Genomic DNA, 13,514 nt, shown 5'->3' with positions numbered 1-13,514 from the left:
CCCCCCAGCAACCTATTTTCCTACCATGTCGCCCGCTCCCCATACCGAGCCGGGGCAGTTCTTCAGACAACCTGGGATATGGATTCGCTGACAAGAAACGCTGAGCTCTGTTGAATGACCCCTGCTAAGCTCCCGACCAAATTCAAGCTGTGCACTACATCAAAGTCCGAAACTTCACTTAAAAAGAAAATAAAAAAAGAGGTTAAAAAAAAAGAACTTCAGCAGAGAATGAGGTTTGGGGTTTTTTTGTTTTGTTTTGTTTTTCCTTCTTTCTGTTGTGGGAGGGGGCATGAGGCAAGAGTCCTGGTTCTGAAGTACACAACAGCAAACTTCCAACATGAAGAGATTGTCGAGGGGAGAGACATTGGTGTGTTGTATTGCTCCGCTTTCCCTCCTCCCCCCACCTAGTCCCCTGCCCCGGACACCCTGCAGAGTGAGAATACAATGAAACTGGTTTGTATTTATAGATATTTTACAAGGTTAAATAAGAACAACAATAATAATAATAAAAAATTGAACACTAAAATGAACAGGTTGGTTGGTTTGTTGGGTTTTTTTTTTTTTTCCTCTTTTTAATTTTCTTTCCAAATGTGACCAGTGTTGCTGAGCAAGACTCAAATTACTGGTGATTTTTCCTGTGCAGCTGGCTGCTTGGTACCGGTTCAGGTGGAGTTGGAGGCTGATGCTGTAGCTACACTATTGGTCTGAACTCGTTCTCCTGCGTTAACATCTGCAAATGACAGGCGAGAGGAAGGGAAGAGAGAAAAACAACCAGTATTACCTCCAAAATACAGACACATTTGGAACAACAGCTATGACATTCTCCACGCAGGGAAACCCACAACTCCCACCGAGGTGCTGTTTGGTTGGGGTGCTCTCCTGACTTCAGGGGGTGCAGACGGAACAGTTCGGTCTGGGGAGAGGGTGGGAAGATGGACAAAGGCAACCTCAAGGGCTGAGGGTTGCAGGCCGGCACGCGAACACCCAGCTGGGCTCTAGCAGATCTTGCAGGACGTGACATTGCTCGCGCGGCAGTAAGTCGCCAACGCATCAAGTATCCGTGGCCACCACAAGGTTTCACATTGGTGCTGAAGTTTCATATTGTTAGGCCTTCTTGTAACAAAGGCGTCTGTTAATTGTGTGAATGAGCGCAGACAATGAACGCGACGAGCCCGCTTCCCTGGCAGAAACAGCTCGTGTGTTAATGTGTAATTCATGCACTCGTTGCCTCAGAAAACATCTTTCGAGTCTACTGCTTTATTCTGTGTTGCTCAACCAAAGTTGGATCTGCCACCCTCTGAACTGCTGAAGCAGATTAACATCAAGGCCTGAAGCCAGTAATGAGGTTTACGCAAGCATATGACATTGTTAGAGGATCGTGCCTCTGCAGTAAACGGTCTCTAACACCTTCTCTTCTCTGGGAGGGACAGTGCTCCACAGAGGAACAAGTCACAGGATCATGGGCACGTGTCAAAGTGCATTCCAAGAAGACACAGGGTTTGCAAAGAAATACCAAAAGGAAATTCACTGGAACTGTGTTTTCATAGGCCACATGCATCAGGTATTTTCTCTAAAAAAGAAGAGTTGGTAGGAGGGGAAAAAAAAAAAATAATGCACCGACTTCATTTGAAACCATCCTATGCAGTATCTAATTAGCACAGTCACAAAAAGGACAGTAGATGAATGGTTAAACACATAAAATACTCAACACCATAAATACAGGATGGGAAAAAGATATTAAGTGACGTTTTCTACAAGAGACCGTCGTGCATGTCTCCCACTTAATTTAAGTAAGGTTAACTGCAAAGCTATCGATAACCGCAACAGGAAAAAAAACCCGCACCAAAACTTATCTCAGTACAGAAGAGGGCAGACTGGGCAAACAGTGCATTCGAAAGACATGGGGAAAAGGGCTTGTAAAAAGAAAGAATAGATTTACTGACCTCAGACTGAAGGACAGTATGACTAGCATAAATAATGGACATGACAAAATACAACTGGTGGGCAGCGGGGGTGCAGTAATACTTCTCCGGCACAGAAGAGCTCGTGAGGCAATGCAGCCGGGCAATGCTCTACAGTCACCTGTTAACGAAACCGCTCTCCTCTCCTGCCACGTTGACCTGACCATAGTTGGAAGCGCAGCCATGAGCAAAGGCAATGAAATGAATGAGAGTCTAGAGATGGGCAGCACTTGCTGAGTGACAAATTAAGTAACACACACAGACAACGGCAACAAAAATAGGAAATCAAACAAACAGCAGCATCCAGGAATACAAGAGGCAAGTGGGAAGAGAGGATGATGCCTATTTGAAAAGGAAATGCTGCGAGGAGCGTGTGGGAAGAAAGGGAAATCCTCCTGTGGGCAGAGGATGCCGGATGACTGCTCTGGGAGTTTCCCATTCCCTTTCCTCTCACCCCAAATTAATTGCAACCCCTCCCTCACGAAGGAATGACCACCATGATAAAAAAAAGCTCATGCAGTTAAAGCACCAAGGCAGCATGACGACAGTACCAATGCTATTTGGAAAGCTAGCCTTGCACGCAAGAGACGCCCTCCTACGTGGAGAATTACCCTGAAGGAGCAATTCCCAAATCCCACATGCATGCAGACCAACAATGACCACGGAAATCAAAAGTGACCCAGCCAAACAGGTAATAGTTTCCACACTTCAAACTCTCACTGTGTCTGTTCTAGATTAATTTTCAGGTATGGATAAACTCCAGTTAATGCAACATCTGCTGTGCCTGATGCACACAGTCCAGCTGGAGTCTGTACTGTTGGCAGACGATTTCTCTGTATGTGTGCAAAAAGTGCTTGTATTTCATTTGCTGAAATGAAATGTGCCTTTTGATCTCCTATTCCTGAAGACAGCAGAGGCTGAAATCATTATCATTACATTGCTACTGAGCAGAGATAAAGAAAAAAAGAGGAGGGGATGGAGCTACTTCATGTAACGTATGCTCCTTTTCTATCATCACTCTAATGGGGGAGTTCCTGAGAAATATATATGCCACATGTTAAAAAGGAAATAAACCCGGTGACACAGCCCAAGACCATTTACATAGGGCTTTTCACAACAACATACAGAAGTCCACCCAGGCTGGGACAGAGTGCAGAGCCTGCTCAAGGCTATACTGGCTCCAAACCTGCAAGAAAATGCAGTATTTTGACATTCCAGCATGTTCTTTGACTCTGCATCGACAGGACTTTTGGGGAACAAAGAGGGGCTTGTTCCAGCATCTCTTTGCTGAAGTGCCAGAAAAAGAGCACAACTTGAGTATGAGGGTCTCTGGACAATCACTTACTCCCCTTCATCACAAGAAATCAGTATTTGGGCATGAGAAGAAAATCTCGGCCTTCAGCAATGTTGCTAAAACATCTGCTTTGCGAAGCAGTGGCCTGTGCCACCGTGGAAGCCCTGCTGGGGAGTGAAGCTAGGAGCTGAACGGGACAGATGACTACACAGCAGACTGGGGCTTGAGGTCAGGGCAGCCTCTTTGCCCTAAACTACCCACCTGACACCTCTGCCTGTGTGGGCAAAGAAACCACATTAGGGCTCAAGTGTCAGCCGCTTCCAAAACTTCTTCCAGAGAGCAAAAGTCCCTCTCAATGTAGAGCACCTCCTCCAATTCAGCTTTTCCCTCTAAGAAATGCCTCAGCTTTCTTGGAAGGCACGTGACACTCCTTAGAAACCTCCCGGAAAGGAGAGATGGGGCTACAGTTCAGAGAGACAGAAACGCCAACTCAGTCTGAGAAAGCCCATTAGCACTAATGACAGCATTAGTTGGTTGGATCTGTAACGCTGACAGACTGTGCTGCTCATCTGCAACGATACAGAAGCAAAACTACCACCAGCCTGGGAGTCCTCACAGGACAGCTGAGGAGACAAGTGGTGGGAGGAGAAAAGCCTGGTTTTCCTATTGTGCCTGCCTATGGATGTAGAAATCCAGGGCTCAGAGCAAAACTGGCAAGCCTGAAATGTGCAGGTTTTACTCCTCTAACTGTCATGGACTCATCCCTATGCTGAACTTGCAGAAGCCTGAGCCAATTGCTTGCCCCTCTTCTCCTGGTTAAGGAATTGAAGTTTTCCAAAATTCCTTCAATGGGAATACCGTAAATGCACTAAATTTTTATTTTACGGAGCACTGCGGTCTTTTTCAACTGCCACACGCTGGCAGGTAACACCAGCTCTAATCTGTTTTGTTGCTGAAAGTTCAGGCACACCATCGCATTTGGGATTACACGGGATCAACACAGCAGGATGCCTAAGACGATGACCCCAGCACCCCTGCTGGCACAACGCCCCTGCAGATGGCAACTATGCTCTTCCCATCTTAACGCTGACTAACAGAGAGGTTAACTACTGCTGCTGGCTGATCCAGGAAGAAAAACATGTAGTCACACAAGCAGATATGCTTTCGGCTTGGTGTGCATGCTGCCCTCTCAGATGCTGTGACTGCACGGCTATGAAACCATCCTCCTCCTTCAGCTAGATCAAGTCAACATCCACGTGAATAAAGCTGCACTGGCATTTTTCATCAATGGCCAGCATAATTCACAGAAAGCTAGCACGCCATTTCAAGCAGGGGCAAATAACTCCCACCTTCCTTTTCTTCCACTTTGCTTTAGACATGCCACTAACATCACAGAGAATTTCTCATAAGCGTTTAGGTGCATTTACTAATGCCGGTGCAGCAAGGCTTCATACTCCCACTGCAAAGCCAGGTTCCATCAGTACAGTGAGTCCAGCTTTACGCCTCAAGAGAAGAGGAAATTTACAACAAATACATTTTTTAACACTCAAAAATTACCTACAATAATTCCCCTGCATTTAAGATCATGATCCCAGGATTACTGCTGCATTGGGCTGTTGAAATCACCACTGTGAATCTATCAGTTAACAAAAACTACTCGTTTTGGATAATTTTTAAAAATGCAGATGTGTGTCATATTGGTTAGCACAAGGGCTAGTATTACTGGCTTTGATAAAACCTGCACTGTTAACGTGGCATGTTGAAAAGCCAATCTTTCCATCTCTTAACATCACACCACTGCTAAGTCTCCTGGCAAACACTACTTTGCTAGACTTCAGACAAATAGGTCTAATTTTTCTAGTTATTCTCTTAACTATGACCCTGCCTTGATGCATGATAAAAAGCCATGCTTTACACCTTACCAAAAAGCTGAGATTCTGACATGGCTGCATACCAACATGACAGCTATGAAAATGGAGTAACTGTCCGCAAGCAGGTAACAACAGCCCAGCTGGATGATCGACAGTGATGAACTAGTACACTGCATTTCCAGGTACGTGCACCTATGCCTCAGGCTTACAGAGTAGGCAAGTATGCTGGACATAACAGCAGACACTTCAACCTCAGTATCAGATCTGCTTGCTAGAGGGAGACAAGAGTTACACGCTAATGATGTGGATTACAGTTACGTATAACTTGCTTTGCCCTTTGAATTGCCTTGAGAGCTACATTTTGTAGCATCATCACCACTCAAAGAAGTAGTTTCTGGACTTGTACTGCTTAGTCACACGAGCAAACATTTTGCAGAAAAGCATCCTGCCTAAAGGGATGCCCTGGGTTAGGTGGGAGAGTTGCTCCCATGCTGCTTTAGCAGTTACTGAAGAACTAGAAATTTACTGCTCTGGGATGTGCATGCAGGGGGTAGAGTGAAAGAAGGGACCCCTTCTATGAAAATCTCTTGCTAAGCGTAGCATCAGCATGCAAAGCACAACAGATTAACATAACCTCATACAGGACCTAATCCTAAAAATCACAACTCTGATGAAATTCTCACTGCCTGTTGCGGGAACCCCATGTGAGTAAGAAACTACAAACCAGCTGTGCTGCAGAAACCCAAAGCTGCGTGTTGCCCAATACTGAACTTAGTTTCACAATTTCTTTCCAAGGATATTTTTTTGGTTTTTGAACTATGAATAAGAGGTCCTATCCCAACTGAGTGCAGTGCTTGCAAACAGGAGGTTTAAAAAATGTTGACATCAGTAAGGTGGGGTTGGTTTTGTTTTTTCTTTTAGTATACTTCACGTTTAGGACACATTTAGGACTCAGCTTAATGCATTTTTCCCCCAGATGAACTCTTGGAAAGTGCTGGGTGAAAATGGACTTCTTAACCCCATGACATCCTCAAGACTTGTATCTTGGCAAAGAGAACTCCTCAAAAAGCATGAAAGGGACATTAAGTGAAACGGTATTTTTCAGAAGGGCTTAAAATCACTTTCCATGTTTGTATTTTGTAGTTTTTCAATCACTTTTACTACTTTATCTGCTTTTTGTTCTCACTCATTGTTTAGCAACAGATGCACGTAAAAGGGAAACAGAGAACATGACTATTTGCAAAATACTGCCAAGTGTATGAAACAAACATACTAAATTTGAAAATAGCAATTTTGCTTTCTTCTAAATTCAGAGCACGTAAATTGTACAGGCTGTAGCTTTTATTTACTGCTACTACATTTTCAGAGAGAAGCCTCATCTTTCAAACCTGGGTGCATCTGTCTGTCCTGCAGTATGAAAATGCTTTCTATACAGCACTGGCTGGACCAAGCTCAGCAGCTATCAGGCAACTGTCCAGCACAACCACCTGCAAACACTTTCCTGCACATTTCGAGAATACCTTTTTAATTAGGTCTTCTCCTTATCAGCTATCTTACACTGAGTAAGTGCCCTGCACCTCAAAAGGGTCTCTCAGTCCTTGTCAAATGGGATTGACATGCATGCAGGATACGTATGGAAGCACACCCATTTTGCAGCCTGCCTTTGGTTGCCCAAGCCCCAAGACAGCCAGCTGCTGTGCTGACTCAGGGCTGACTCAGAGGAAGTGCCATGTACCGAATCACCTCTGCCACATCCTGCAGCACCTAGGATTTTCTCTGGGAGTCTCCCAACTGATTTTACCTAGCTTTTAAGCTTTCATTGGAAACAGAATACAACATTGAGTGGCTACAGGCCAACAGTGAGCTTTTAAAAGGTTTCTGACAGAAACTTGAGAGAGAGCGAGAGAGGCAAAAAAGAAACTCACTCAGTGCTGGCCAAAACCCAAAAGCATCTGCCTTGTGCCCAAAGATGACACAAGTGAACTCGGCAAGAAGCAACTGCAACTACTTAGATGAGGCAGCGAGCACACTGACTGAACTCCCTAACCAGATTTTTAAGTGCTATTGCCTTTGGGGAAAAATCCTCTCCATCCACGCTCCACGGAGGCCACGTGTACTGAAGCTAGCTGTTTCTTCTCTTCCTAGGCATCACAAACTCATGCTCCAAGTCAGTATTAATTTCAGACTGCCCGAGAGCTCAGAAATTAGGTGCAAACCAATCCACAAGGATTGCTAAGAAACAGGGGAGGTAATGATTTTTAATAGTGGAAGTCTGAGTAAGAGGGACTAACAAACTAAACAGTTGAACGTGGAGTCTAAGTGCCCTGGGTTAGGATATGGGTTGGTGGCCACAGTTAGCACCCAAATGACCACCTACCAAGAGCAAGTTTCAGGTGATGTTGGAACAAACCCTTCGTCCCTGTTCACCCTGAGGGCCGAAGTGGCTCATGGACCACAGGACAAGGAAGGTGCCTGGGCAGGGGGAGCAAGGGTGGGGAGGGAGGCAGGCAGGCGCACGTTCTCACCTGAGGCCGCTGTAGCATTTGTAGGGGTTGAAGCAGCTGCTTGGTTCCGGGCATGAGCAGGGATGAGGATCGAAGCCAGAGATGGGTTACTTGACAGTTCTGGAGGGGAGGTGGAACAAACAGAGTTAGCTCATCGTCCACAAAGCGCCCCGCATGCAGGCTCAGCTCCTCAGGTTTAACCCCCGTGACAGCAACCTGGGGTGAAACACATGCCCTTACAGCCAAAGGTCATGTTACGTTTTCTTCTTTGCCGACCAGCGAGAGGAAACCAAAGCCATATTCGGCAAGGCAGTCTCCAGAACAAGACTGTCAAAACTACAAGTAGTGGTGCAAAGGAATTATTTCCTAGAGAAATACAGCGGCTTTGTACTAACTTTGCTAACTACTCTTAGGAGTTAGCAAAGAACCAGCCAAGCCTGTTCCTTATCAGCGGCCTGATAATGCTGTTTCCTTCTGAGCACTGGAAGGATTCCCTTCACAAACCCACGTGCAATCAGTCTCAAGGAGAAGGCTGATAACAGCGGTGCTGCTTTGGGCACTGGTTCAGCAAGCAAGCAGCTGCCACAGTTGCTCCAAGAGTGTCAGGGGTTCAGTTCTTTGGCTCACTCAAGCATCACTTTCTCAAGGACCCAGGAACCCAAGATCAATCTCTCACAGCAGTCTCCTTGAGCGAGGCCAAGAAGAGGTGACATCTCCTTTAAAAGCACAGGGAAAGGCAAAGGGAATTGGTCTGCTGGGCAATTTAAATGGACAACAAAATGATGCAACCATTCTTTCTGAAGACATTAACCAAGGAAAAAACAGTCATGTCTTTTAGGCTCCAAATCTAATATAGCTTCGATGTGTATCAGAATGAGAAATAGGCATCTTACAGCCACAACTCTGGGAGCATTAAGGGCAACACATTGCCAACAAATGACAATCTTCCGGCACCCTTTCAAGAGAATCTAGTGCCTCACAGAAGGTGGGACTAAGCCGAGACAAGACGGGTCCTGTTTGTTTCAGAAACAGGAGTGACTGACTGTCTCTTGAGAAAGCAACATCCGGTGAAAAGGATGTGAACAGTCACCTCACGGAAGGAGACTGATGACTTTTGCAGCTCCAGGAGGTCATCTGGAGGAGAAATGAGAATAGACAGCTTTTTACATAAGACCTCCAGATAGCAAGGGCTGTACAGAAACCAGTCCAAATCACGCCATGGGTTTAGTAAGGTGGTTTTGTACACAGTCTTAAATTGTTTGGGCTCATTTTTAAGAGCCTACTGCTTTTTTTCCCCACAAGCTGTAAATTTAGGGCCTAAAGGGATCAGTAGTCTACTTGGCGATTTTTTTTTTCTCCATTAAGTTACCTTAAGTTTCTTTACTGCTGGGAGGGCAAGATGCAGAAGACTCACCTGCTTACAAGCCTCTTATTACAACACATTTTGAGACTGCGTTTCAGCACTTATGAACACAAGCTCCAGTCTAGAACCAAACAGAAGTTGCTACATTACCTGCAACCCACCCAACCTATCCTGTAATACTCCATTCCGGCCTAAGAAGACCTAGCTAGTCGTTCTACAAAGCCTCAATACTCACAGCATTTGTACAAATACTAATCCTCAAATTCATGTGGGAATAATTCAGAATTCATATACTCATAATGTAATTCAGAATTCATAAGTCTCCACTTTAAATGGAAAAATAAACTGAAGAAACATGCATCCTCAAGTGTCAAAGCTGAACACCAGTGATAAACCTATACTTTAATACTAATTTGGGTATTAGCTGCTCCGTGCTAGAAGATGTTGCTCCTTTAGTATTTTTTCCAAAGCTGTTTCTCAAATCTGTTCTTACTGGGAATCTGCTGTTTACCTCGCTCTTTTAAAAGTTTCTATCATCCCCACATTATTTTCTGCTGATCACTGGCAGCAATACGGGGCTGTGACCCAAACAAAAGCAGAGCTAAAACATCAAGGAAACCAAATGACATTCGCTACCTTCCGGAGCTGAGCGGTGCCTCAAGGATGCAGCTATAGACTGCCTGCATCGCTGTAGCCAAAGAACCAGCTGATCCGACAGAAAAACACCCTTGCAACAGCACTTCGATCCCATTCTCATTCCTCCCATACGTTCATCTAATGCCGTCAGAACACCTCCTTTTGCAGTACCAATTATGGCAAGTATACTGGGTTTTGCTGTTTTTAAGGCAAGTGCAACTATTTCTCTGAAGCTACTTTAAAGAACTTGCATAGAGACTAGAAGACTGATCTTGTTCCCTTCTTCTCAAACCCCACATTATCTTTCTTGGTATGAAGTTTCTTAAATTCAGCATGCTCTGAATGTCTTGACACTTCACTTAGAGGAGCAGGTCAATTCAGACAAGAAATAACCAAAGTAAATTGAACTCTTCTGGCTGAAGTTTAATAGCAGCTTTGCTTCAGAACTTGTTTGAATTTTTGTTCTGCCATATTTTTGCAGCTATCCCATCTGTGCTTACAGAGACACGTCAATACCGAGGATAAAGCTTGACCTGTGGTATCTGCAATCTACAAAGTATTGAGAACCTCTGTTCTTAGTGATTTCCAACACAGTATTTGGACAAGCTGTTGAACTGTAGCCTGCTTATCTAAATCAAACCTGCAATTCAAGGTGGGGTTAATGACAACCAATACTGCTGCAAGAAGGTACTGTGATCAAGGCAATCCAGTCAAAGCTTTCAATACCACGATGTGAACAGAGCAGCTACCTCAATTCATTTATGAAAGCCAGCTCCCATTCACATCAGCTGGCAGAACACCTTTGGCTTTCTCCTGATCAAATCATGCCATTTGCAGCCAGTTTACATCTCCAATAAGGAACAGGAATGAAAATGTCCAGTTTTACTAGAACACCAGATCATCTTCCCCAAACACAAGAAAATGCTTGGTGTTGGGACATAGTGCCATGCTCTTTTTCAGTATCCTTACGTTTGATATATCAACACTCCCAGAATCCCCTGGAAAAATTAGTCTTGTATCGCACTTGCTTTGTCACAATAACAAACTTTCCATATAACTCAAGTTATTCCAGCAGTTTATCCTCAACCTAGAAAAGTGCTGGAAGCAGCACAAGTTTCATTGTTTTCCTTTCTTCCCCGCCTCCACATGCCCTGAGCAGAAATACTCTGTCTAAAAAAACCTAGATGGCACTCAAATAGTCACACTAAGGATTTCTGGTCACATTGAAACAGTTTGGTTAGAAATGAAGGGGTTATATTTTTATTTTTATATATATATATGTGTGTGTGCGAAAATAAAAAAAATATATAATTATATAAAAAATATAAAAATGTATTAAAAAAAAATCTTTTTTTAAAGGTCACGAGCCAGGCCTATTTAAAAACAAAACAAAACACAAAAGCCCACACTTTAGCAAAAAAAAAAAAAATCATTTGTTATCGAGAAGCATGACAACCATTCCTAAGTGCTGAATCACAGAAGAATTTTACAGTCTTTAATGGCCAACACTGAGTGACAGTAACATTTGTGACCCAGCACAATCACCGACATGTTACAAGAAGTTTAGGAAATGGTAGTCATTTCACAGACTGTTTGAAAATTCAGCTTCTAGGAGAGAAATTGCTTTCTGTCTTGCAAGTCTCCAGCCACTGAACTGCAGCTCTGTGGCTAGTGGAGATACCTCCTTGGCCAAATAATTTTTTCAAACCCCAATTAGCATGTAAAATTTGTTTAAATACTAAGAGAAACTTACATTAAGAATGACCAGATAAAGCTCTTTCTGACAGATCTCATCTCTACAATAAAGTAAGCACCTACACGTGCCACAACTGCTGGCAGCCAAAGACCACGGTCTTTATCTTCCATAAACTCTCACCGCTTTTTTTCTAGATTATATCTGAGCAACATCAGTGCCCAAGATCAGCAGATTTGGTATGATCCTTAGGTTCTTTCTGAAAGTCAATCCAATGCATTAATGGTCAGATTTATGTTGTTACTTCTAACAGTTTTGCCTTCAAGCCTTCTGCAGCTACCTCCTACTTCATGGGTTTCAGGCAACTGGATATAGCCAAATAAAACACTTCTAAAACTTCATATTGTCTGTTGAAAACAAATGCTATTCAGAACAAAAGGATGTCTTTCATTGCTTTTTAAATTACCACAGATGATTTAACATGAGTCATCATCTGATTTCCAATGACCTGATCTATTTCCCAGTTGAGATTTCTGCTCCAGACTAGCCAATTTGACTGGACCTTGCACAGTCTGGCTAAAGAGCGAGGACTGCACAGCAGTCACAGGAGGAGCAAAAGCTTCTTGTGTATCTTGAGGTGGTAATCAGGACTGCTGCTACACGAGACTCATTGCTGCACATTTATTAATTACAAAGGTCTTAAAAGCACCACGCTAAGCAATGTATTTATTTATTTTAAAAAACTCCGGGTTTTTTTTGTTTTGTTTTTTTTTGTGTTTGGTTTTTTTTTTTTTTTTTTTTTTTTTTTTTTTTTTTTTTTTTTTTTTTTTTTTTTTTTTTAGTTTGGCTGGTCACCTGCAACAGAGTTTATCTGGAAATGCATTAATGTCCAGCCTCTGTCCTGTCTTCCTTTTTTAGATTGCAAAACTGGCACCTGCTGATGACAGAAACCTGCTTTTTTGAATCTTAAGGAAACCACTCCACTGGAACTGATTTCTCTTGCCATTCCCATGAGTCACTATGCAAGGGGAAAGCACATCAGCTCCTTAGGATGGCAAAAGAGGAGCTTTAAATTTGCTGGAGCATTAGCATAGCTTACCTGGCAGTTCCCACACTACCTGGGGGGAAACCAGGGACACATTCCCATTACATAAATTTATTTTTCCCCTAAGGATTTTTAAAAAGACTTACTATAGAGCTTTCCAACCCTTTTAAAAATCCTTGTTTTCATGTAGTAGATAGGCCCAATCTTAACATCATTAAGAAACAATTAACAAGAAATACTTTCAAAAAGAACAGGGATGAAGCTGTATTAAGATACTGGGATCAAAACTATCTTAGTTACTGAAGATGGTCTTAGAGTAGGAAGAAAAGGCAATTCATGAGCACTGTAACAAGAAGGGACCTGTTAACATAACTACTAAATTCATAACAACAGATGCAGGAATCACAGAGGACAGTGACCTGGAAGCACAAGCTATCTTCTTGAACACTTTAAGGTGTTCATGCTTTGGAAATGTTGTAGTATATTCAATGTATTTACCTTCTGCAAGGCAGCCACTCAAAGCAAGTTAAAAGTTTATTTCCAGGCAGCTTAAAATACTACTTTGTACAGACACAAAGCTTATTGCCCCTCTCCCCCCCCCTTTTTTTTTTGTAAAATAAAAGGGCTCCACATGTTGAAGGAGAGGGCTCTGTTTCACATTTTGGCAGATGGGCATTGCATGCACTAAAGAGTTTGAAAAATTACATTGATACTAACTGAGCCAAAAGGTGTTTTAGACTTTCAACAGAAAATGCACACAGATCTATTCTTGCTCAAAGGGTGAGAACTGGCAGCTAATCACTTTTTTTTTTTTTTAAAAAGTGCTGCTAAATTAATTACTAGCATATTTGTATGCCATACTTCTCACATTCTCTGTCTTGGCAGGCAAAACTGGGGATATCAGTTTTACATTTCTGACTTCTGTGGGAAAAAAAAAACCATGCATGGTTTTAAAATTTGATACCAGTCTGGCTTCAAATAAAAAAGTTAGCTGTCCGTCATTTTTACAGTTTCTAAATGACTGAGTCAGTGTAATGCCAGATGAACTGTACAGCACAAAATCTGGACATTAAAGCCTCTGTGTTTATCTCACATCCAGAACCAAAATGGGCAGCAACACTACAAACCTCCCTACCAAACCTAATAT

At 43.0% G+C, this 13,514-nt stretch overlaps 1 protein-coding gene across 1 annotated transcript in view; it reads right to left on the bottom strand.

Moving 5' to 3' along the window:
* Positions 1–440: 440 nt before the first annotated feature.
* GSK3B (glycogen synthase kinase 3 beta) overlaps positions 441–13,514 on the bottom strand; it is a 99,798-nt gene continuing 86,724 nt past the window's right edge. The window contains exons 11-12 of the mRNA XM_009330348.1: positions 7,652–7,750; positions 441–730 (exon numbers count right to left, since the gene is read on the bottom strand). Of these exons, the coding sequence (XP_009328623.1) occupies positions 663–730; positions 7,652–7,750 (167 nt within the window). The 3' untranslated portion in view covers positions 441–662. The remainder of the gene's footprint in view (positions 731–7,651; positions 7,751–13,514) is intronic.

The sequence above is a fragment of the Pygoscelis adeliae genome, unplaced genomic scaffold, assembly GCF_000699105.1.
Source record: "Pygoscelis adeliae isolate BGI_AS28 unplaced genomic scaffold, ASM69910v1 Scaffold120, whole genome shotgun sequence".
NCBI lineage: Eukaryota > Metazoa > Chordata > Aves > Sphenisciformes > Spheniscidae > Pygoscelis > Pygoscelis adeliae.
This window is presented reverse-complemented; position numbering and strand designations above follow the sequence as displayed.